General features: G+C 36.4%; 1 protein-coding gene across 1 annotated transcript in view; it reads right to left on the minus strand.

Annotated features, from left to right (window-relative positions):
• Positions 1-26,665, minus strand: part of lace (serine palmitoyltransferase long chain base subunit) — a 155,337-nt gene that overhangs the window by 10,712 nt on the left and 117,960 nt on the right. The window contains exons 9-10 of the mRNA XM_090407054.1: positions 19,075-19,210; positions 7,494-7,623 (exon numbers count right to left, since the gene is read on the minus strand). Coding sequence (XP_090263180.1) covers positions 7,494-7,623; positions 19,075-19,210 — 266 coding nt within the window. The remainder of the gene's footprint in view (positions 1-7,493; positions 7,624-19,074; positions 19,211-26,665) is intronic.

A 26,665-nucleotide genomic window follows, 5' to 3' on the forward strand; every position in this document is an offset into this window, starting at 1 on the left:
CACTTAGGCACGATTTTTAGTGAAGATGGTAAATTAAATATAGAAATAGACAACAGAATCAGCAAAGCTGGTATGGTGGGAAGTCAATTGAATAAATTCATATGGAATAAGAAAGAAATTAGTCGGAACACTAAATTAGCTGTATACAATACAGTGTTCAAACCAGTTTTAACTTATGGATCTGAGTCAGAAGTAAAACACTTGACCAAAGACTAGAGACCGCAGATATGAGAGTCCTGAGAAAGATTAGAGGCATGAACAGATGGCATCAATGGCAATATCATATTAAAAATGAGGATATTAGGAAAGAACTTGACATTGTCAGCAGCCAGGAATGCGTTAGCAGAGCTAATCTCAGGTGGTGTGGCCACTTAAATAGAATGGGAGAGGAAAGATTAGCAAAACAAGTGTTCTGTACCAGGTTGGCAGGAAAACGACCCAGAGGAAGACCAAAATATAGGTGGATTGATACGATACAAAGTGCCTTAGACGATAGAAATATAAGATCTGATAATGTTAGAGTCTTGACAAGTAACAGACTGATTTGGAGGAAAATTGTAGATAGGAAGTTAGTAATGATGTAATTTTTTCATGTAGTACTGTCATATCCTGTACACCCCTTGAGGGTACATGGCAGGAATTTGATGATGATGATGATTTAATAAAATAAATAAACTCTGCAGTAAATTGGATTTTTGGATATTGATTGTTGAAGTGGTCTAGGAAATTCTTTAGACTTGGGTCCACAACTCCAGATTAGGAAGATGTCATCTACGTATTTTTTCCACAATCTAAGGGTCAAAGCTGTATAACTGAGAGGAGACCTCCACATAGCCTTTAAACGAATGCGGAGATCCGACCAGGGCTTCTGACCTAATGTCCAATCCTCACCTTATCGTGGTGCACCCTGTTGGGTATCTACTTGGATACTGAACGAACGAGGATGGGCTGGCAATTTGGGATTTAGCCAACCAAATTGTATTCTTATTGGTTAAATCAAAATGAAAAATGATGGTACGACATGACAAAATTTCATGCCAGCTGGGGCGTTGCCCTGTTAAACAAGGCCCCCGTTGTTTTCGTCAGGGAACCAGGGCGAACAGCGAAAAGTCAGCTACTGGAACAAATCTGAAAACAAACCCCAACTCAACATCACCAGAGTTAAAGATCGGTACTATCAACATAAGAAGCCTAAATGGCAAAGAAATGGAGCAAGCTGAGTAATTATATAAGTACCAGATCGACATAATAGGAGTGACTGAAACAAAAAAGACCAAAACTGGTGAGATCTTTCTGAGCAATAAATACAAAATGTTATATTCAGGCAATGACAATCAAGGAAAAGAAGTAGTAGCCATAGTATTCAACACAAAATACGAGGCTAATCTTCTTGAATGGCAGTCAGTCTCAAGTAGAATAATGTGGGCAAATATGGAAATGGGGAACTGGACAATGAGACTTATTTGTGCCTATGGTCCCACAGAAGATTCTACTAAGGTAGAAGTGGAGGAATTTTTTGAGGCTTTAGAAAAAGCAACTGACACAATGAAAAAGGAAAAGTTGGTCCTTGTTGGGGATCTAAATAGCAGAGTAGGAAATGACTGCGAGACATACAAAAATATTTTGGAAAAATTTGGAGAAAAGAGCAAAGCTAATAATAATGGCAAATATCTGTTAGATTTCTGCTCAGGACATGGACTATTTATTACTAACACCATGTTCCAACATAAAAATGTGCACAAATTTACATGGAGAGAAGAGACAAGGAATAAGAAAAGTCTCATTGACTATGTTATTGTTGATAGTGATGTTTTCTCCCTGGTGCAGGACACCAGAGTGTACAGAGGATTTGAAATTCGAAGCGATCACTATTTAGTCTTGAGCAGGATAAAATTGAATTTCATATTGAAAAGAATGACATGTAAGAAAGTTTTAAAACGAATAAAAGTTGAGCAGCTCTCAGATGTGAACTGTAGACTAAAATACACAAAGATTATTGAAGAAAAAATGAAAGAGTTTGAGAACAGGAATCAAACCTTGGAGATTCAGTGGCAAACTCTGAAGAAAACATTGATTCTGCCAGAGAGGCATGTGGTGAGGTTGTCTGCAAGGATAAAAAAAATCAGAACTCCCTGGTGGACACAGGAAGTTAAAGAGGCAGTGAAGGAAAAGAAGAAAGCATATCAAAAGTTCCTGGCAAATAAGTCAGCTTTTACTCTTACAGAATACAGAGACAAATGTAAGAAAGCTAAACAGTGTGTAAAACTAGTTAAAAAAAAGTCATGGGAGGACTTTGGCAAGAATATAGAAAATAAATATCAAGAAGGTGGCAAAATATTCTGGAGGTTGTTGAAGAAGCTTAGGAATGGAATAAAGAGTGCTGTAAAAGGAGTTAGAAATGATAAAGGTGACATGAAAACAGAAGAAAAAGATATCCTTGAAGTATGGAGTAATTACTTTGAAAAACTGCTAAATGAAACAAGCAGTGATGACAGCACTGAGGTAAAAAACACTGACCAGGCATGCAGTCAGGAATTCATATCCATACTTGAAGTAGAAAAAGCCATCAAAGGCTTGAAATGTGGAAAGGCAGCAGGAGTAGATGATATTCGACCAGAAATGCTAAGTATGCTGGTATAAGAGTCTTACATTGGCTGCACTGCATTGTTCAGAAAACCTGGACAGAGGTACGAATTCCCGATGATTGGAGTAGAGCTCTCATAGTACCCATATATAAAAAGGGAAATAAAATTGAATGTGAGAATTACAGAGGTATTTCCCTAATGAGTGTTCCTGGCAAGATCTATGCAAGTATACTTGAGAAACGGTTGAGAAGAATTGTGGAAGAAAAGCTTGGTGAAGAACAAGCTGAATTCAGGCCAAATAGAGGCTGTCAGGATCAGATCTTCACTTTACGACAAATAGTCGAGAAAGCATGGGAATATAACAGAGATCTGTATTTAAGTTTTGTCGATTTGGAAAAGACATATGACAAGGTGCCAAGAGAGAAGCTATTCAATACGCTACAGTTATATGGTGTCAATGGGGCATTATATCAAGCAATATTTAGTCTTTATTTGAGTTGTAAGTCAGCAGTTAGAATTGAAGTAAAGGAAGATGGTTTAATATTAAATCTGGTGTGAGACAAGGATGTACATTATCCCCTCTGTTATTCATTATCTATATGGATCACATTATGAAGGAAAGTGGTATTAAACGTGATATCAAAATTGGAGATGTTAATGTCAGCTCTTTGCTTTATGCGGATGATATTATACTTCTAAATAAATCCGCTACAAGTCTGCAGGATTCTCTGACTAAATTGAGTAATGTTGTAATAGATATGGTATGAAAGTCAGCAATAAAAAGACAAAGACAATGAAAATAGGCAGAATCATTGAAAATGTCAACTGTTTTGAAGGAGAACCTGTGGAACAAGTGAAACATTTCAGCTACTTAGGCACGATTTTTACTGAAGATGGTAAATTAAATATAGAAATAGACAACAGAATCAGCAAAGCTGGTATGGTAGGAAGTCAATTGAATAAATTCATATGAAATAAGAGAGAAATTAGTCAGAACACTAAATTAGCTGTATACAAGACAGTGTTCAAACGAGTTTTAACTTATGGATCTGAGAGCTGGGTCAGAAGTAAAACACTTGACCAAAGACTAGAGACCACAGATATGAGAATCTTGAGAAAGATTATAGGTGTGAACAGATGGCATCAATGGCAGTATCATATTAAAAATGAGGATATTAGGAAAGAACTTGACATTGTCAACATCCAGGAATGCATTAGCAGAGCTAATCTCAGGTGGTATGGTCACTTAAACAGAATGGGCGAAGAAAGATTAGCAAAACAAGTGTTCTCTGCCAGGTTGGCAGCAAAACGACCCAGAGGAAGACCAAGATATAGGTGGATTGATACGGTACGAAGTGCCTTAGATGATAGAAATATAAGATCTGATAATGTTGGAGTCTTGACAAGTAATAGACTGATTTGGAGGAAAATTGTAGATAGGAAGTTAGTAATGATGTAATTTTTTTTCATGTAGTACTATCATATCCTGTACATCCCTTTAGGGTACATGGCAGGAATTTGATGATGATGAGGTTTCAATAGGAATGAAGAGATCACTTTTTCTTCAAAATCGCCCATACTGGTGAATTTATATTCACCAGTATTGACAATAAAGGATTGCCTATGGCTAAACAAAGTTTGGTTGGCAAATAGTGTCTTTAAACTGGAAACAACCAGAATTAACACAATTGGTTAATAAAGACATTACTTTTTTTGATAATTTATCTTTTAACAGAGTAAGAACTTCTGTGGGCACATTTGTGAAGAGGGAAACAACATCAAAATTAGCCAGAATTTCTTCTTTTTGAACATGCAGGTTTTTGACACTCAAAACAAAACCAAACAGAATATTTGAGGAAAGAGTAGGTCAAGCTGAATAAGCATTTTAAGGATTTAGCTGAGAGCTTAGCTTTGAGAGTTTATAAATAGGTGAATTAATGCCTTCTACAATTGATCTCAGTGGAGTATTTTCTTTGTGAATTTTTGGTAATCCATATAATCAACGGATTAAAGAATGAAGTGAATGAAGAGAGAGACAATCGAATATTTCTAGAAAACTCTGTAGTTGTTCTTAGAAAGTTGTTTGTACAGTTGTGGAGTTCATGAGTTAGATCTCTGTCAAGAATCTGTTTGTATGTAAGTATCTGTTTGTAATAACTAGAACATTTTATTATATTCTTCAGTATTCAGGATCGGTAGGAAGAATTAGGACATCTTTGTTTTTTTGTATTTTTTTTCTCTTGATGTTCTGCTGGAGAGATATTGTCTGTAGGGAGTTTGGCATTATTGATAATAAAAATAAATTCCATATGGAGTAAATTAGCTTCTTGAGTAGGAAGGAAAGAGGTAGCCTTTTCAATTTTACTAAGTAACAGCTTCTTTGGAATGGAATTTGGTGATATCACGAAATTAAAGCCTTTATTAAGAATATTATTTTCAACATCTAAGGTTGTAACTGGATTAGTTTACAATAATTTCATCAGGAGAGAGTTGAAACTTTGATTTGGATGATTTTTCTTGTTCATGGTAAACCTTAAAACATTTTACATTACATTTTTTACATCTTGTTTTCATATGTCACTGAAATTATCCTGTTCATGCAGTGCATTTCCCTAAAATACTACACAAAGGAAACTTGACAATTTCAATATATAATCATTTTGATGAATAAACCTGTATTTCCATGTTTGTAGGCTTCAGTTATTAACTTCATCCCTCGTTATTCTAAAATCTAAAAGAAAAAGCTCTCTTTAGGCATAAATGAGATAAAAGTTCTACTTACATATTTTTGAAAATGTGTAAGTACAGCTAATCAAAGATTATATGGTGATTGTTTCCCCCCACTCTCCCGTTTGTTTTTTTGAAAACATGAATCCCATCCACAGTATAGTGGGCTAAGACACAGATAATGTGGAAACCTGCACTTGTAACCACACATATCTGTTTTCAAGCAATTTAAAACCTCCAAACAGCTTAAAGAAAATGAGAAATGAAAGATTAGGAAAACAACTATTCGAAGGAAAATCGACACATAAAGATCAAAGAGAAGAACAAAATATTGACTGCAGTTGGTGCTTTTGATCTAAATGTAAGAGCTGACTAAATCTTTGCAACATTTTGTTTCAAAATGGATTTCTTTCTTCCTTTATGACACAAGGATAACTCACTTTCATCTACTTGCCAAATAACCCTCAAAAGTTATGATTTAGACCTTAAGTTTAGTGTTTTAAATAGATTAAATAGATTTTCGGTATACCTTATCACAAGTTTTTTTTTAAAGATCTACAAACTTGAAAATAGAAATGTTATATTTTCGGAATCTTTGTTATATTTCCAGGTTTTTTTCAGGTAGTTTGCCTTCAAGTAAAAACCTTGTCTCAACAATATATATTTGGGATAAACTTTACATACTTTTCATCAAACTTATCGACAATTTTTTAAGCTATTTTTCAAGTATGCATGACAAATATTTTGTAAGATCGCCACCTCACACAGTAAAGGAAGTAAATCCACCCACCCACCCAAAACCTAAGCACAAACACTGTTTCTGAAGTTAACCACAAATGAGCTTGGAGCAATTTAGAGTAAAAATTAAAAAGTAAAGATTACTCTATGAACAAATACACCCCTGGATGTCTTTCAAACACTGATACAGTACTAATCATGCTACAAAACATGGTTTTGTGTCTACTGTGGATGAATTAAAGGCAGCAATTACTTGCTAATGCAGCTCAATCTCTTCACCTATACACATGTATCTAATTGTCAGATTTGATACGTGATGAAAACCCTGCTATCTGATCTGTCTGGAAACTGCTCATTCCAGGTTGATGTAATGTAGAGGAGCTACATAATACTGAAAGAGGCATCTGAAGAATTATATAATTTTGCAGCATATTCAGATATGTTGCTTCTGTTATTGTGGCTTTTGCAAAGAATGGTCCAATGTGAAAGAATAATCTGATTTCCTTCATGAATTCACATGTTCAATTTGGGTTGCCATGTGTTAGAGTACTAGGAACATGAAAGGTAACATCACAGAGGGCAACATGGTTAAAAAAATATATTGTCATCTGCCATCCCCTATAACATTCTAGTGCAAATGTGTTTCACATAGGTTTGTTTTGCTTCTAAACACTGCACTGATTAAACTACGTAAGCATTAAACCACAGTGTTTTGTCAATGCACAGATTACACATGGAATAGCCAATAAAATTCGTAGCATGTGATAATCCACACGCTATGTTGAAAAGCTTCCTGTATCACAGAACCAACTTCCTATAATTGTTTATACCAAGCTGCCATACCATGATGCTCAGGTTGATTCTGTTGCAAGTCGATGCAACACCATATTGACATTCACGACAAGTAGAATCTTTATTTTTGTGTCAAACCTTTCTATGAGATGTTGGAAACCTATAGCACATTTATTACTGCTAATGGAGTAAAGGTCAGACCATCCAGTAATGCTCAGATACCAAGAATGGATTTTTAAGCTACAAAATTTGGAAGTTCAATGCACAGTTGACGGTCTGACACTTGGAAATGAAAAATTTGTTCCACACGGACTACTAAAATTTGTTGAGTTTCTACATTGCAACTTAAACTTTAATTTTATCACTGACAGTATAAAATAATATATCACTTTGTTACTGTTACTAACTTTACTAGATATAATACGTAGGAGTAAAATATACATTGTAGTCCAACCATGTAAAATGAAATAAGAGGTTAAGATAAAACTAAGCAGAAGTAAATTAATTAACAGGTTGGTTCATTTAAATAAATTCAGATAATACAGTAGTTTAAGAAGCTATCTTGATATCTGTGAATTTTCTAAAGTCTGTAAACAAGCAAGAAATATACCAATGCTAAATATCTGTAATCATAAAGAGAAAAGAAATTACTTTATCAAGCATTTCTTTGGTATGTGCAGCTGATAAACAGAACCTCATCCGAGTCTCCACCAAAGAAGTTGCTGGAAATCCAACTGCTATAGCTGCAATTCCTTTGCTAAGAAGTCCACGAACAATTCCACTAAAAAAAAAGTGATTATTACTATGTACAACTTTATTTAAATAACTCATGTCCATTAACAACTTTTTTTTTTTTAACACTGTTTCCATAAGCACTGGAACACAGAAAAATTCACATAAATAGCTGTAGAACAGCATGCTGTTGGCTTTGTAAAGTTCATGTATCTAGATGTGTGTATCATAGAATATTCTGGGTGAAATATATGAAGTCCCTTTATCACAGACGTGTACCACTGCAGGAATGCTATTATCTAGATATTAGTTATAATCTAACCCTTTGGTTAATATTAGTATTACTTCCAAGCCTCCTTAGAACCCAAAGACTCATCACCATAAATGGCATTCCCATACTGACACATTTGCCATTCTTCACAGTTAAGACAATGCAAGCCTGCTGGAAGTGTTCATTGGCTGCAACCAGATCTAAACTTTTTTTTTATGTGAATCCCACTCATGAAAAGTTGAAAGCATAAAGTACATTGAAATCACAGTCTTTTTCTACTTTTTAATTTTTATAATTTTTTTTTCTATTTTTATAGTCCAGAAACCCTGCTCTAGAGCCCAAACATAGAACTTTTTTTCAAGCCACTTCCGGCTTCCAATAAGTAGGATGGTGGTTTCACGCAGGGCGATGGCATTCATCTACTACCTAAAGACAATCACAAACATCCATGCCCATGGTGGGATTTAAATCTGCAATTTGTTGGTTGGAGAGCTGAGATGATAACCACTTGGCCAACCAGGCCAGCCACTTGTTCACTGGATATAAATAATGAAATCAAGTTAGGAATGTTATAATTATAGCTGAAGCAAGATAAGGATATGAGACCAGTATATTATTCTACTATACATGCACTGTTTGTCTGAATTTCCAAGAGGAAAATCCTTACCATTTCCATGTGGCACTCGCTAACTCACCTTCAACGAAAAGCCTTATAAAAATTTCTTTGCATTTTAGAGATTTGATGCCCAGGTCTTTTCAAATGAAGGAATATATGTCATATTATTCCAACTGTGCTAGGAGGCATCCTGTGTGAGTGGAGAGAGATTTCAGAAAATGACTTCCCACTCCTCCAGAATCCAGCTTCTACACGAATGGCATAGTTGTTATTGTAGCTGAACATTAACATCTGTGATAATGGATATATAGGCTACAGCTTATCCTAAAAATTTACAAGACAATACTCTATTTGTTTATATATGACTATGTTATATTTTATGACTATGTTATGGCTTCTATGACTATGTTATATTTTATGAAGTCATAAGTTCTATGACTTCATAAAACTTTTTTTGTTTGTAAAAATATGTATTGAGACAGTCTTGGTTCATCATTGGTATGACATTTTGCTTTCACTAGCAGAGGATGTTGTCATAGTTCAGGTATGTATCCCAACAGCTTAAAAAATATAGTATTTTAGCATTCAGATGATGAACCCAGGTTTGAGAGATGCCACATTTAAGGAAGAGCCTGATATGCCCTTATAAATGCATCAAGATTAAACAAAATAATACTGAATTAAAGAAATAGATATGAAAAAAATGATAAAGAACAGAGGTTACAGAAACAAAAAATTATCACAACATATGAATATATTTTTTTAATATTAAACATAAAGATAAATTTACAGAATGCTAAAACAGTATAAATCAGAAAAGAAGAATTGGAAGAATTCTTTGGCTCACAGGTTCACCACTATGGGCATGGATGTTTGTGAAGATCTTTGAATGACATAATTTCATTATGTAGCATGAGACCACAACTGCTGCTTACTAGAGGATTCAAGTGGCTTTAAAAAGTACTCAGTTTGGTCTCTAAATGTAGAGTTACCATATTTGCTAACTCTTAACCAACCCACAGTACTATAACGTACGAGAGGTATACAACCTTTTTCAAGTGGGATTCACATAAAAATCAATGGACTAATGATCTTATACAAATGGTGGGAATAACTACAGTAAAACTAATGGGGGAAAAATTGATGGGGAAAAAATATTAGATTAGGCAATTTCAGAAAAATCTTCAAAGAGAGATGCCAGATTTAAAGAAGATCCTGTATGTCCAAATTTCAAGAGAATATTTTTTTATTATTATTACCAGAGACTTCCAGGAAGTTACTGAGAGACCAATATCATCCACACCTATTGTCATACTTTTTCTTGCATGAATTCAAGAAAAAGTATGACATCATTTCCAAAAAACAAGCCATTCCAATCATACACTACTCTACCTCTCACCTCTTTCTGGACTGCATCATTCCCGACTTCCATGGATGCCCTCATCCTCTCTCCATCATAAAATGAAAAATTCCATCTACCAGTATTCTACATGATCCGTTCAGGACTTTGAGAGTTTATATCATATCACTAATGTAGAGCATGAATAACAATGTACCAAGGACTGATCCCTGAGGTACGCCACTGATCACCTTAAATCATGTCAAATGACACCACTTCTTGATATCTGTCAACCAGCTAATAGTCCTCTAAATGTAGAAAGATGCCATTCCTGTAGAAGCTATATCCAGCTTCTACAGGAATGGCACAGTTATAATTGAAGCTGAACATTAACATCTGTGGTAATTAGTTTACGGAATTAACAACGCATATAAAGTATATTAATTAAAGGTAACTTTAATGAATAACTTCTATATTTCGGCAATGTCACATTGCCATCTTCAGGAACATAAAGATATGGTATGTGAACTCAGGAACTAACACAAAGCAAATGAGGAAGAAAGCAAGAAACTAATATTGTTCCTAAGATCCTAATGGTGCCCTCTTGCGGGCTAATTTGGTAGTCTTGGCAGTTGGGCTGAAGTTCTCAATAATGAAAGTCTCCCAAATTTGGGGCAGTTTCATGCACCCAAATTTGTTGAGGTTAGGAATGTTTTTTAGAGCTGCTGAAGATTCTTTGAATAATCTTTCGTATTTAAACTTGCTGCGATGAATTATTTTTGTTTTCTTCCAACAAATTTTATGGTGGGTATCCAAGGCATGGTCTGCCAGCCCAGAGCGGCTGTACTGGTGAAACTGGATGTAGTCTTGGTGTTCTGAAATCCTGATATTTGTTGATCTGCCTGTTTGGCCAAAGTAGGACAATTTGCAGCTGCAAGGGATCTGGTATACACCAGGTAGGTCTAGGGGAAGTGGTTGGTCTTTGGTAGAGCGGATAAGGGATGCCAACTTTTTATATGGTCTGTAACAGGAAGTAAGGTCATATTTTTTGAGGATATTGGTTATTTTCTCAGAGGTGCCCTGGATGTAGGGGATGGTGATAGACTTGGTGTAATCTTTATTGTGGAGGGGGGAGGAGTTTTGTGGTTTACAGGTTTTAGTATTTTTTGGATTTTTTTAGGGTTATGGCCATTGGCTAAAAAAGTGTTGAGGATGTGGTTTAGTTCAATAGTCAGGGCCTTGTCATCTGAGCAGATTAATTTTGCCCTGTTATATAGTGTTTTTATCACCCCATATTGTTGTGAGGGGGGGAGATTGCTGATGAATGTATCTGCCAGTGTGGGTGGGTTTTCTGTAAACAGAGAAAACCAAAGATCCATCAAGCTGGCGGGTGATTAAAGTGTCTAGGAAGGGGAGGGTGTTGTTTTCCTCTTTTTCTAAGGTGAACTGGACTCTGGGGTGTTGGTTGTTTAAGTGTGCTAGGAAGGAGTGGAGTGTGTCTGAGCCATGTGGCCAGATAGCAAACACATCATCCACATAACGAAGCCAAATAGTGAGTTTTTGTGGGGCGGAGTTTAAGGCTTTCTCTTCAAATGTCTCCATAAAGAAATTGGCCAAGGGTGGGGAAAGTGGTGAACCCATGGCTGTCCCCTCTATCTGTTTGTAGAACTTTCCTTGCCAAACGAAATAGCTTGAGTTCATTGTGAACTGAAATAGGGCTGAGATATCGGAAGGAAACTTGGCTTGGATGAGCTCAAGGGTTTCTTTGAGTGGGACATTAGTGAATAGGGAGGAGACGTCAAAAACTGACCATTATGTCAGTGTGTTGGAGTGTGAGGTTTTCTATACTGGCTTTAAAGTGGGCTGAGTTTTTTATGTGTGATGGTGTGTTGCCAGTGTAGTGTGTGAGCGTTTTGGCTAAATGTTTGGCTAATTTATATGTGGGGGAATCAATACCATCCACTATGGGACGTAATGGCACATTAGGAATAGACATAGAGGAAGAGCTGTCGAATACACTCGGCCTTGATCTATGGTCTATACTTCATGACATCTCATGCGCATCGGCAAGAAAGGAATTTGAAAAAAAAATACGAAAACCTGACAAAGACTTCTACTTCCATACCTCAGCCACCACTCAACACTGTAGTCAACCTCTCGTCGGCAGTTTTAAAGCCTGAAGCACTCACAGCACTTTCACGTGGTCACAATTTTGCCCTAGCTCCTAAAAGGATACCTGCTGAAGAAATCATGATCCAAATAGAACGTGGAATTCGCAACCTGCCTAACCATATCGCCAACAACGTGAGACTGGATGTAGTCGGTGTTCTCACCAAAGCCAAACCTCCAAAATCCAACTTATCCAAAAACGAATATACAGCCCTACAAGAATTGAAAAACAACAAAAAAATAGTAATCACCAAAGCTGATAAGGGAAGCGCCACTGTGGTACTCAATCAAAAAGACTACAAAGGTAAGCTAAATTCTTTAGTACTAGACCGTACTACTTACCTCCCCATTGAATATAATCCGACCAGCTCTCAGATTAGAACTATCCACAGACTCCTTAAGAAAGTCACTTCTTGGCCTGTGGAAGTCACCAACAAACTTAAACCTTATAACTCTAGACCCCCCCCCCCCGATTATATGGACTCCCAAAAATACATAAACAAAATGTGCCATTACGTCCCATAGTGGATGGCATGGATTCCCCCACATATAAATTAGCCAAACATTTAGCCAAAACGCTCACACACTACACTTGCAACACACCATCACACATAAAAAACTCAGCCCACTTTAAAGCCAGTATAGAAAACCTCACACTCCAACACACTGACATAATGGTCAGTTTTGACGTCTCCTCCCTATTCACTAATGTCCCACTCAAAGAAACCCTTGAGCTCATCCAAGCCAAGTTTCCTCCCGATATCTCAGCCCTATTTCAGTTCACAATGAACTCAGGCTATTTCGTTTGGCAAGGAAAGTTCTACAAACAGATAGAGGGGACAGCCATGGGTTCACCACTTTCCCCACCCTTGGCCAATTTCTTTATGGAGACATTTGAATAGAAAGCCTATATATACTCCGCCCCACAAAAACCCACTATTTGGCTTCGTTATGTGGATGATGTGTTTGCTATCTGGCCACATGGCTCAGACACACTCCACTCCTTCCTAGCACACTTAAACAACCAACACCCCAGAGTCCAGTTCACCTTAGAAAAAGAGGAAAACACCCTCCCCTTCCTAGACACTTTAATCACCTGCCAGCTTGATGGATCTTTGGTTTTCTCTGTTTACAGAAAACCCACCCACACTGGCAGATACATTCGCCAGCAATCTCCCCCCCTCACAACAATATGGGGTGATAAAAACACTATATAACAGGGCAAAATTAATCTGCTCAGATGACAAGGCCCTGACTATTGAACTAAACCACATCCTCAACACTTTCTTAGCCAATGGCCATAACCCTAAAAAAATCCAAAAAATACTAAAACCTGTAAACCACAAAACTCCTCCTCCCTCCACAATAAAGATTACACCAAGTCTATCACCATCCCCTACATCCAGGGCACCTCTGAGAAAATAACCAATATCCTCAAAAAATATTACCTTACTTCCTGTTACAGACCATATAAAAAGATGGCATCCTTTATCTGCTCTACCAAAGACCAACCACTTCCCCTAGACCTACCTGGTGTATACCAGATCCCTTGCAGCTGCAAATTGTCCTACTTTGGCCAAACAGGCAGATCAACAAATATCAGGATTTCAGAACACCAAGACTACATCCGGTTTCACCAGTACAGCCGCTCTGGGCTGGCAGACCATGCCTTGGATACCCACCATAAAATTCGTTGGAAGAAAACAAAAATAATTCATCGCAGCAAGTTTAAATACGAAAGATTATTCAAAGAATCTTCAGCAGCTCTAAAAAACGTTCCTAACCTCAACAAATTTGGGTGCATGAAACTGCCCCAAATTTGGGAGACTTTCATTATTGAGAACTTCAGCCCAACTGCCAAGACTACCAAATTAGCCCGCAAGAGGGCACCATTAGGATCTTAGGAACAATATTAGTTTCTTGCTTTCTTCCTCATTTGCTTTGTGTTAGTTCCTGAGTGCACATACCATATCTTTATGTTCCTGAAGATGGCAATGTGACATTGCCGAAATATAGAAGTTATTCATTAAAGCTACCTTTAATTAATATACTTTATATGCGTTGTTAATTCCGTAAACTAATTACCGGTCATGTCTAACCAACGTATAAGTCTTACTACCAGAATAATTAACATCTGTGGTAATGAATGTATAGGCTACAGCTCATTCAAAAAATTTACAAAGGCAATATGCAACAGCCTTCCATACCAGTTCCTGTCAAAAACCTTAGCAAAGTCCAAAAGTTTCCTAGTGTATCTATTCTCCTCATCTAACTCAACCGTCCCAAGATCTAGTATTTCACTGGAAAGACTGGTTGGACTGTCAATGATCGCAATAGAATTTTGGATGAATTTGCTTCCATGAAATCAAGAAAAGTAAACTTTTAAATCATTTAATTTTTTTGATGCATTGCTTTTTCCATTAAAAATTAAATTATTCTTATCATTGTACAATTTTTCTAGTTTGTACATCTCTAGTTATGTATCAAAAAAATTAAATTATTTAAAAGTTTACTTTTCTTGATTTCATGGAAGCAAATTCATCCGAAATTTCACTTGTTTCTAGTTTCTCACGGATATCCCCCTTCTATTGTGATCATTGGCAACTGATCCAACCAGTCTTTCCAGTGAAATACTAGATCTTAGATATGTTTTAATTTGTTTCAGTCTTGAAAATGATTGTTTGCCACTTACTACTGAAACTGGAAGTGTCAAAAATATTCAAAGTGAAATTGTAAAATGAATACACTATCTAAATCATTTGCGTATATATATATATATATATATACACACACACACACACACACACACGCAATATTTTTAGTGGGTCTAAACTAGCCTGTATGATATCCTTTAGAATTTGCATTTCATTATATAATTCGGTGGAACAAATATCCTTTTCTTCATCATCAGTCGGTGTAACTCGTAAATCATTAGTGTTTTCTTAAAGTGTCCTCATCCATATTAGAAATTTCCTTGAAACTGGATAAAAACTGAAATATGTTAAAAATGACTTGTCAAGAGATCAAACCTTTCAGCCAAAGATTAATAATAGTGTCCACAACTGGAAGAAAAAATGTAATTTTAAAGTTAGATTGCGGATCAACTGGTGCTTGGTCTGAACATTCATAACAGAACAATCTTTTCTTATGTCTGTGTAATATACTGCTTTTGAACTCAGCAGACATTTCTAAATCTAATGATAACTCTTTTGCCAATTCAAGTACATTAAAATTTCATCCGATTTAAATTCTTCAGTAATTAGTGACAGACATGAGCCAGCTATCTCGGATTGACTGCCGGTGAAGATTAAACTACCCACTCAGTCTCCAAAAAGCTAGATAGGATTTAAAGGCCTCACCTGCTCCCTATAAGGAAATAAAAAGGTGTTAGCATAGTCTTCACTAAAGTCGATTACATTATTTAACGAGTTTATAGATTCACTTAAATTTGTGTTTTTTTTTATTACGTGACACCTCCAAGGAGTCCAAAGACTCATCGAGGGAGGGCACCCACTCCACAACTCTCCATCTACACCACTCAATCCACCAACTACAGTGAACTGCAACTACCATCATCATCTACACCAACCATCACCACTAGTATTTTAAACTGGATTTTAAAAGTATCAAAGAAAGTGATATCTTTAGGATCCACGGTGGGATTCTAACCCACAGCCTTTTGGCTGGAGAGCATATGCGCTAACCACTCGGCCAACAAGGGCATTTTATTCACTACATTTATCCTGCACAAAATTCATACTAGATTATAAGTGAACACAAAAATCCATAATCTTTAATTTTCAAAGCTAATATTTTTGCTTCGTATTTTGTACTATTGTCACAATTTGAATATTATCATAAATTTCCACAGTATTATATTTAAGCAAACATAGAGCATCAATCCTCGCTTTCCATCTAGTATCTGATAAAGTTTTTATTATTATTATTACGTGATGACTCCCTGGAGGTGTCCCAAGACTCATCGTAGGAGTGCACACTACTCTACTTCGCTAAATACATCTCAAACTTTCCACCACTACTTAATGACACTACTGCAATCAATGCCATCTATCGCCCATCATCACCAACAACAACAGTATTTTTTTTGTCTTAAATTGCGTGTTCCGAAGGCAGATTTGTCTGTATGTGAAATGAAAAACTCTGAGTTTCCTGGAGGGGAAAACCCTGCTACTACCGCATGAGATTGGCTAACTTATCTTCAACTGAAAAAGCCCACATAAGGATTCCCCCTCGTCACGACGAGAATAGAACCCAGGTCTTTTCCAATCGAAGGGAGAAATGTTTCGCTATTCTTCCAATTGCACTATAGTGCTTCAATTTTTTGTTCAATAGATTTTTTACTTCAGAATAAATTTGGACATAATGGAGACGAATAAATAAAAAATTATCCAGAGCTTCAAATAAAAAAGAAAAGTGGCAAAAGAACTTGTGTTCAATTTTCGTGTACTTTTTTCAGTACATCCCATCATTTAGTCAAAGTACTAAAGAAATTATAAATTTCTTGTATAGTGCTAAAAAAATCACTGTTTCAGTATTAACTTGAGCAGCATCAGTGATCACCAAATTTAATGTGTGTGCGCTGGCGCACAGGACAAAGAGTGCTCGAGGGTTAATATTCGATATGTCTCTGAACAAAGCTTTTTTTTTTTTTTTCCTCGCATGTTTTCCCCATTATTGTATCCAGTTCCGCAAATTTTTAATATCTAAATTTAAATCTTTTAATTTATCTAAGAGGTACGTGGATAAAATTTCAGACATTTTGAGAAATTTAGTTAGCTGCCCTTTCTATTTCTCTTGCTACTTTTCATTTTTTATTTGAAGCTTCGAATAATTTTTTTTCATCTCCATTATGTCCAAATTTATTCTAAAGTAAAAAATCTATTGAACAAAAAATTCAGTAAGACATACAAAATAAATGTAAATAAAAAAATCAAAAATAAATACTTAAAAAAATGCATAAAATTTTCACTGATTTGTAGAGGCTTAGGTTAAATTTTGAATCTACTAATTTCATTGTGAATAACTACACATTCACTGTGTGTTTTAGCAATCAACAGTTCGATGATGTGTTTACAAACAAAGCATGAGGTCTTTTCCATAAAAATGCCCAAATGTCACTTCGTAATAGAAATTAAACTGGATACGTGCGCACCTCACGTCCTAACTGACGAATGTGTGCTGCATGTGAAAAAGAAAGTCGGTAATGTAAGGCACCCCTGTAATATGATGCCCTGGACAAGTGCCCAGCTTATTCAGTGCTTCTGCCAACTTTATACCACACAGCGAAAAACAACTTGAAGTTTTTGCTAAATATTATTAGAAGTTGCAGTATTTATTACAATATATTTAGTGAATATCCACATTTAATAAACGCTAATAATAAAACATGTTTTTATTTTATTATTTTTTCTACTCACTTCAGCGCCCCTTGAAGAATATGCCCCGATGCGATGCATCGCCTGCTTACTGTGTTAAGTCGGCCCTGGTCATTAGAACAAGCAGCTGACAAAGAAATTGAAAAAAGTGATCCTTGTTGGAGATCTAAACAGCACAGTAGGAAATTAATTATACCAGGCATATAGGAACATTTTAGGAAAATTTGGAGAAAAGGGCAGAGTTAATAATAATGTTATGTATTTGCTGGATTTCTGCTCAGGACATGAACCACTTATTACTAACACCATGTTCCAACATAATGATGTGCATGATATGATTTAATACTGGCTGGGGTGTCACCTGGCTAAACAAGGCCAACTGTTTTCCTAGTTCATATGGAGAGAATGGAAGTGACCATTACTCAGTACTAAGCAGAATAAAAATGGACATCACCTTTAAAAGAATTAAATGTTGAGCAGCTTTTGCAGGTAAATTGTAGACTTGACTACACAAACATTATTGAAGACAAAATGAAACAAATTGAAAACAAGAACCAAACCTTGGAGTCTCAGTGGCAAACTGTGAAGAGGATTGATTGATTCAGCTAGGGAGGCATGTGGTGGACACAAGAGTTAAGGAAATAGTTCTGGAAAAGAAGAAAGCATACCAAAACATTCGCAGTTTGATAGCACTTGAAGAACGCCCTTCTGCAGTAAAAAAAACTTTATCACAACATGCTCTTTCTGAATTGAAGAGAGAAGTCGGGACACCCACCTTGGACGTACCTTTGTTATGTGAAGCTTCTCATGAATTATGCAAAAGATGGTTGTTATGGTAAGCCCCAACCTTCCTAGCAAATAAGTCTGCCAATGCCCTATAGCTAAGCTTTCTTACATTTTCTCTGTAAGAGAAAAGTGTAAGAGGGCTTAGCTATGTGTAAAAAGTCATGTGATGACTTTGGTAAGAATGTAGAAAAAATATCAGGAAGGTGGCAAAATATTTTTGAGGCTATTGAAAAAACTCAGAAACGGAAGAAAGATTATTGTAAAAGGAATCAAAGATGATAAAGGTGACATGAAAACTGAAGATAAGAATATCTTAGATATTTGGAGTAATTAAACTGTTAAACAAAATAAGCAGTCAGAGAACCATACTAGAACATTTTCAAGGGGATTGCAAAGAGGAGTACATATTAATACTAGAAGTAGAAAAAAAGCCATCAAAAACTTGAAATGGAAAAGCAGCTGGAGTAGATGATATTCAACCAGAAATGCTTACATTTTCTATATACTGAGTCTACTAATTTCATTAGAATGGTTGATGCAGCATGTCACATTATCAACATGGGTGATCATCTGTTTCCATTGATGCAATATTTATTTTTTGCTTAAGAGTGCTATTCTAAAAGTCCTTCAGGCATACATTACACAATGGGTAATACAAAGAGAAACACAACCATCTTCCATGGCCCTTTCAATCATCAGATCTTAACCACAGCATTTGTGGGTCTGGAGAGCTACTTTTTAAACCGAACTTTCCAGGATGCACAGAAAACAGCCTCCAGACTTGTCTCCATCCTGATTGTAAACTGACAGAATTAAGAATTAACATATTTATATTTGCACTTAAATGTCAAATATCTTATTTATCATGAAAAGCTATATAAATGAGTGAAATTAACTGAATTAATATTTCAAAATTTATTTACCCAATTTTGGAGGGAAGGTAAAAAAGGACAGGCACCACAGGTGATGCATCATTTCCATAAACAATAAATCCCTTTTGCTTGAGTTTCTGCCGAAAGTAACGAGAATTCCTTGCCAATCTTCTAATGCGTTCAATCCCTATCAGAAAAATTTTAAATTCAAATAAATGTGAAGGTTGACATTTAATCAAATGTATTTTACATTCGCTAATGTGTGCAACACAGATTTCTTTAGATTAAAAATATCACACAAATTAACAGGAAATTAAAGCCTAATAATTACGTTTTTAGAAAGGCAGTATGTTTTATAATATTTTTGGCTGAATGAGAGCCACGCTGATTTCCTGTACTTCTGGTTGTGAAGATACTTCATGCATAAACGTTTGCTGCTTTGCGTTAGGTCAATCAATCAATCAGTTGCATTAGTCTTGGGACTGGTAGCTCAGCAGCAATTTTCTCCATTCTGTCGTGTCATTGGCTTTCTTCTTAATCTCCTGGTAGCTCCTCAGGCCCGTGCTTTCTTTGACTTGGTCAACAAAGCTTTGGGTAACGGATTAAAACAATTTCTCATTTGGTATAATTTACTTTCTAATGGGGGGGGGGGACTTTCACATAAAAATTCATTTCACAAAAACAAAAATGTAATGCATTTTTTTTAATATTTGCATTATCCTTTAAGCTATATACAAATTTTTAAGTTCTTTTTTTAAATCTCTACAACATTAATATTTTATAAGTCAAGATGCTATAAAATGTATATGCTCTCTGTAAATTAAATGAATTTTTAGTGTTCTATTCATATATTATAAAAACTTCTTTAAAACAGTATAATATGCTGTTACACGACATCTGTCAGCCTGTATGACAGTCACTCTGAATACATTTTGATGATATTTAGTATTTGTAATCATTCTGAACAGGAATGCTAAAATTTGTTGACATCTTTCAACTTTGATTTCAAGTCATTATGATCTTCATATCCTTAAAATATTGAGGAGTTCATTAATATTGAATCTGATCTCAATTAGATGAGGGGATCTAGTACTATATGTGCAAAGCCTGATGAATGCATATGCCCAGGCTGGTTTATCTATTCGTGGAAGAAAATACCTAAACTGTTTGGTAAATAAAAACTAAATTGGCTGCCTTAATTCTACAAACAAAAAAATTGCTAGGTGATTTTCATCATCCAGCAGGACCTTGCTTACTTAAAAATAGTAAGTAAGTGGCTTAAAAATAAAATAAATGAATAAATAAAATAATAATGATGTCGGTTTCTAAAGTAAGATTTCACAGATGATCTAACTTTTAGCACACCCACAAGGTGGGTACTAAGGGTTAGAAAATGTTAATGCATGATACATTAAAATATTTTGTGGGCAGGATGAACGTAAAAAAAAAAAAGTCCCTAATAAAAATTCTCCAATGACACAAAGGTGTCAGGTCTTCTCGATCATTATGATATATAGTAAAAAATTATATGAAAACTGTATAGGTATAAACTGTATAAAATTATATGTAATTAAACAAAATCCTTTAGAAATAACTGGGGGGTATGCTACTATTGCACTTATCACATTCCATTATGCAATAATGTTAAATATTTCCTAGAAACTTGGGTAAATACACAATTAATGATATGTTAATTGTATATTTTTGGCTGAAACATTGATTGTAATCAGTGTATAAAGAAGGAAGGATGTGAAAAACATGACAAAAAGCATAATATGATATGATTTTTTAATATATGGAAATATGATTTCTGATTTAGTTTTCAATATCTCCACAGGTCTCACTCCACTGATGAGACCTCAAGAACAGTTGAAAACATTTGGGAAAGTGACTTTTCACATGATGCATAATATACTGTTTGATCCTTTACCCACATGTTGAGTGATCTCACTCAACATGTGGGTAAAGGATCAAACAACATTTGGGTAAAGGATCACTCAACATGTGGGTAAAGGATCAAACAACATTTGGGTAAAGGATCAAACAACATTTGGGTAAAGGATCAAAGTACGAATATAATTTTTTGTCTAGTATAATTATGAAAATTTTATTTTACATACAGTATTGTGTTCTGAGCAGAAAAGGTTTGTTTGCTTTAAAAGTTCAATAAATTGTTTATAGTACGTACTGTAAGTGTGCAGTACAAAATTTTAAATAATGGTTAAAGATACGGCAAACTGCATGATAGCAATTAATGTCCACTTGTCATCAAACGGACATTGTCAGCTAACAATCGGAATGTGTATTTCAATAAACTGTCAAGACAGAGTAATGGATTGGTATTAACAGTTTTCTGCCTGTTGTGTGTGTGTGTGGTGAATAATTTTAATACCTTGAAAAAACAGTTTAACATATGTAAAGAAAATTAGAATTTATTAAAAACTTGATTACAATGTTCAAAACACAGACAAACAAGAATGAGCCAGACAGCACAAGTATACTTCCATGTGTCTCAATGGCAGCTGACTGAAAAGGCAAAAACACTATTAAAGTTCCAAGGTATAGTGTATGATTAAATTATGAACAATTTATGTCAATTAGTCTGTTTGATTATGATTAGGGCAATGACAAGGTTTCACACATTTCAAGGAAGAGACAATCAAAATTAAATCTACTGTAGCGCAAAATCTTTGATCCTAATGATTTCTGTCTAAGTGTCGATGGCATGAAAAGCAAGGAATGAACTTTCTGATTCTAGAAATCTTATGCAACCTTGGTGTTCCTGGATTCTTATCTTAGCAAAATGGTCAATCTATCCAAACAGAAATGTCTACAGAAACAGGATACTCGATAAACACCAGATAAGAAAAGCAATGGCAATTTATCCTTAGTATAATTAAGGATAAATTGCCAAAGTATAATTTATCCTTAGATGACAGGTGCTGATATTTGTTCAGAAGTCCTTTTAAGGTAGGTATGGAAATCCTCTTCACATTACATTGTAGTCTGGCCAAAAGATGATAATTATCAATTATTTTCTAGATTGCGATTTTTTTTTTATATCCATTACATAACAATGTGATTTTTATTTAATTCTTCAAAAAAGAAAGGAGTCCAGAGAGCAAACTGTTCACATTCTGTGTACAAGACTTTCATAATATTTGTCTTTTGGGAAAGATGATGATGTGAAGCTGGATAGATACACAGGGCATTTAAAATTAAAGTATCCCCATTCAGAGCATTCTGTAGAGGTAGAGAGAGCGAGATATGACAAAATATCCTCAAGCTTAGTAGGCATCCTAACACTGATCATAGGGAAGAGATTTTGACAAAAAAAATTCACTCAAAAATGATTGACAGGGGAAATATGGCACCGTGAGTGGGAGAAAATTACATTCATATGAACTGGATGATATGTGATTGTGAAACGATTAACTCGATGACAAATGAAGTTATTCAATGTTTATTTTGCTCATTTCATAAAATAATGGGATACAAAAAACATATCACATAGATCTGACATGCTGCAAGGAGGTTGGGATGATCAATGGTGGAGAGCGCAGACATTCAATGTGTTGGCCTTTGTGCAGGAGGACCAAATAGCTGATACCGCCAGCATAGTCTACAGTGGAACACCACTAATCTGTTGAAAAGTTTTGCACATGATGTGCAATTTTTATCTTTCAAATCTGCCAGGTGAAAAACATTGCCCCAATACAACATGCTTTTGAGATAACACCAAAGCCTAAAGTCACAGGGATTAAATTCTGGTGAATTTTATAGAAAAGAAGCAACTAATTAATCCCCTATAAAATGTTGATGCAATAATTGTTGAATTCCATGTTCTATGTGGAGAAGTGCTCTATCTTGCATCAGCATTGTTGTATTCAGGCACCCTTCTTTGCTGCAGTTACGGCTTGACGAAACTGCTCAACATGTCATGATAACGAACTTGGCTATAAATCATATCCATGCTGTGACCTTTATCCAATGTAAGGGGACCTGTTGAAATGCATGGGAATTTCTGTAGCCAGATGCAGTAGTTTTAAATGTTTACTGTTCCAGAAGCATGAAAATGTACTTCATCACTCCAGATAATGTTCTAAGGCCAATCTCATCCACTTCAATGCATACCAGAAATGTCAATGCAAATATTTCTTGGACAATGGCATTTCCTGTTTACAACTGCTGGCTGTGGCTGAGTTTACATGGATAACATTGCAATGCTTTATGCAAACTGCTCCATACCATTGTGTAGCAGTCAAAAGAGAATGTTGACTGCTCAACAACTGCAGTTGCAATACCTTCTGTCATTTACAGAATTTGAGATTTACATCCTCTTCCTAGTTGGACTGTCAAACTGCCTGTCTCTTCAAATCAATGAACCATGTGTTGTACTGATTTGGTGTCACTAGACCTTTTATCAAAATCTTTAGGCATCAAAGTAGCTGCTTTATCATTTTCCCCATTCCTATAGATGTCAGTCTCACTCCTTTGTTTATATTGCCTTATGGCTCACAGGGATACAAAACATTCACTATCATTTCTTGCTCGCAGCACCACATTTTCCTTATCAGTCATTTTTTAACTTTTTTTTTGTCAAAATCTCTTCCCCATGATCTGGATGCTGATCTTAACACAACTACTACTAAATTACAAAGGTTATACAACAAAATATGGAAGACAGAAAAAATTCCTCAACAATGGAAAGCAGTAATTATAAAAAATCCCCAAAAATGGAGATTTGACCAAGTGTGAAATTGGAGAGGAATAAGTTTGCTTTCAATTCCACAAAAGTTTTACAAAAATTGTAATTAATAGATTAAAATTAAAATCAAAATTTATTAAGAGAAAAACAGGCAGGTTTCCTAACTGGTTGCGGAACTATCCAACAAAAATTCACTCTTAAAAATATAATTGAACAATGCATAGAATTTCAAGCCCCACTTTACCTAAACTTCGTCGATTTTAGTAAAGTGTTCGACTGAGTAGAAACTTTACTAAAAGGAAAATATTAAAAGAATACAGAATATCTTATAAATTTCTCAACATTATCAAGAATATTGTGATTGTCTGTGAAAGTGGTGATGGTAGGCAGTAGATGGAGTTGGTGTAGTTGCGGTTTGTTGTAGTTGGTGGATTGAGTGAGTGGAGGAGACAGAGCGTTACAGAGCAGATGCCTTCCTCGATGAGTCTTTGGACCCCTTGGAGGTGCCACATAGTAATAATAATAATAATAATAATATGTATAATGGCAGCAAGTCTTGCATGGAAGACTTGTTGTCATCATACATATTCTTGATAATGTTGAGAAATTAACATGGAAGTAGACGGAAAATTATAATTGATTGGATTATGAACAATTCCTCAGGGGCTCACTTTAGTGAGTATGGGTGTGGCAAACCCGAGGTACCTGATGCTGGACCATGCCTTACTTCATGTAATATACATCTGTTATATTATCTGTAGACTGGTTCCTCCTCTTCCTCCCTTGCATCTTTCTTTCTTCTCTTCTTGCTCCTTCCCCCAAATGCTATTAGAGTATTCGAGGGGAATCTTTCCTATTTTGCTGTGTCATTTTGTCTTGTGCAAACAGGACATTATCAAACACTGTAACATGATCAGGCCATCAAAAAATGTTCATACCGCATTGTCCGTCGCGCGGGTTACCAAGGGACGCGTTCGGGTTTTAGGCAGAGGGACCCGTTCGCAAAATATGTTACAGTCTCCCTTAGACACCACTCCTCAGCACTCTGCTAGAGGAAACTCCACCAATGGCATGCTACCCGTTTGGGGAGGTGTTTAGGGGCAGTGCAAAAAAATGGTTCTGCAAAAGGATGGAAATGGCAATGACAACGGCACCAGACTATGGCTTTAGGCAACTAGAACATCTTCTCTCTGACAAGGAGTTGGAACTGGTTGAGGAAGCCAAGCGCTACCGGCTAGACTTAGTTAGGCTTTCTTCGACCAAGAGGAGAGGCTCTGGAACTGTCGACCTGGATAAGGGGTGGAAGCTCTACTACTCTGGTGTGAGCCCGACAATGTCTGCTCAGGCAGGTGTGGGGATACTCACAAGCCCCCAGCTGTCAGACTGTGTTGCTGAGTGGATCCCATTGGGGGGACAGGTATGTGTGTTAAGGCTTCAGATGAAAAACCATGATTTGGCTGTGGTGCAAGCCTATGCACCTAATCTAGAGTCAGAATACTCTGCCTTCCTAAAGGAAGTGGATGCTGCTTTTGACAGGGTGGCAGACATGGAATCAGTCCTGCTAATGGGTGACTTCAATGTACATGTTGGAACAGATGACCAGACATGGAGGTGTGTGGTTGGGAGGAACGGCGCCCCTGACCTTAACGCGAATGGGTTGAAATTATTGGACTTCTGCTGTACTAACAGCTTGTCCATAACGAATACCTTCTTTCAGCACCAAGAAGTCCATAAGTATACCTGGTACAGGGATACACTAGAACAAAGGTCTCTGATTGACTTCTTTATAGTCTCAGCAGACTTATTTTCCTCAATGTTGGACGTTCGTGTGAGAAGAGGGGACAGAACTGTCAACTGACCACCACCTTGTTATGTGCACTCTACGGCTTCAGAAACCGGATGCTACCATCAACGCTGGTAGGCCTAAGCAGCTATACTGCGTGAAATGGGAGACATTGGAAAATGAGGCTGTGAGGAAGAATTTTGCAGATGACATTTCCTCCAGGTTCAAAGAGATTCCCAAGCATACTGCAGATGTTGAGAAGGAGTGGAAGCTGTTCAGAACAGCTGTCACTGCTTCTGCACTCTCATGGTGTGGCAGAAAGCAGCTCGGTGTGGCAACGGGCAGTAAGAAAAGGACACCTTGGTGGAACCAAGAAGTCCAAAAAAACTGCCCGGGCAAAAAATGAGTCCTACCTAACATGGCTTAGAGTCAGGTCATCTGAGATGCGTTTGCAGTATGCTGAGGCAGTAAAGACAGCAAAGCAGAAGGCTAGGGAATCCTTTGGAGAAAGATTAGACTCATCCTATGCAAATACAAACAAAGTATTCTGGCAGACCATCCATCGCCTTCGAGGGAGGAAATCATGCACAGCAAGGGGAATTAAGGCCTCTGATGGTGCACTTTTAACAACCGAGAAGGATATCCTCCACAGATGGACGGAATACTTTGAGAGCCTTCTTAACCCAGGTGGCTCAGCAGTTGTGTACATCCAAGAGGTGCAGATCGGTGCAATGACTAGTCTCACAGCAGAAGAGGTCCATTTAGCAATAAAACCGCTAAAATCGGGCAAGGCTGCTGGCGATGATGAAATACAGCCCAAAATGCTAGAAGCCTTAAATCGAGATGGTGTTCTCTGGCTGACTCGAGTGTGTCAGGCCGCTTGGATATCTTGGCGAGCACCAAAGCAATGACAGACAGGCATAATAATACCAGTCTTTAAGAAGGGAGACCAGAAGAATTGCAGTAACTATCGCGGCATCTCTCTGCTCAGCCTGCCTGGGAAAGTGTATGCTAAGTGCTTGGAAAGATGGTGCAGGAGCATAGTTGAGTCAAAGTTCCAGGAAGAACAACGTGGCTTTCGTCCTGGTAGAAGCACAACTGACCAAATCTTCACTTTAAGGCAAGTCTTTGAGAAATCCTGGGAATATGCC

This window comes from Typopeltis vanoorti, chromosome 17 (assembly GCF_054136105.1).
Source record: "Typopeltis vanoorti isolate ZY-2024b chromosome 17, IOZ_Tvanoo_1.0, whole genome shotgun sequence".
Classification (NCBI taxonomy): domain Eukaryota; kingdom Metazoa; phylum Arthropoda; class Arachnida; order Uropygi; family Thelyphonidae; genus Typopeltis; species Typopeltis vanoorti.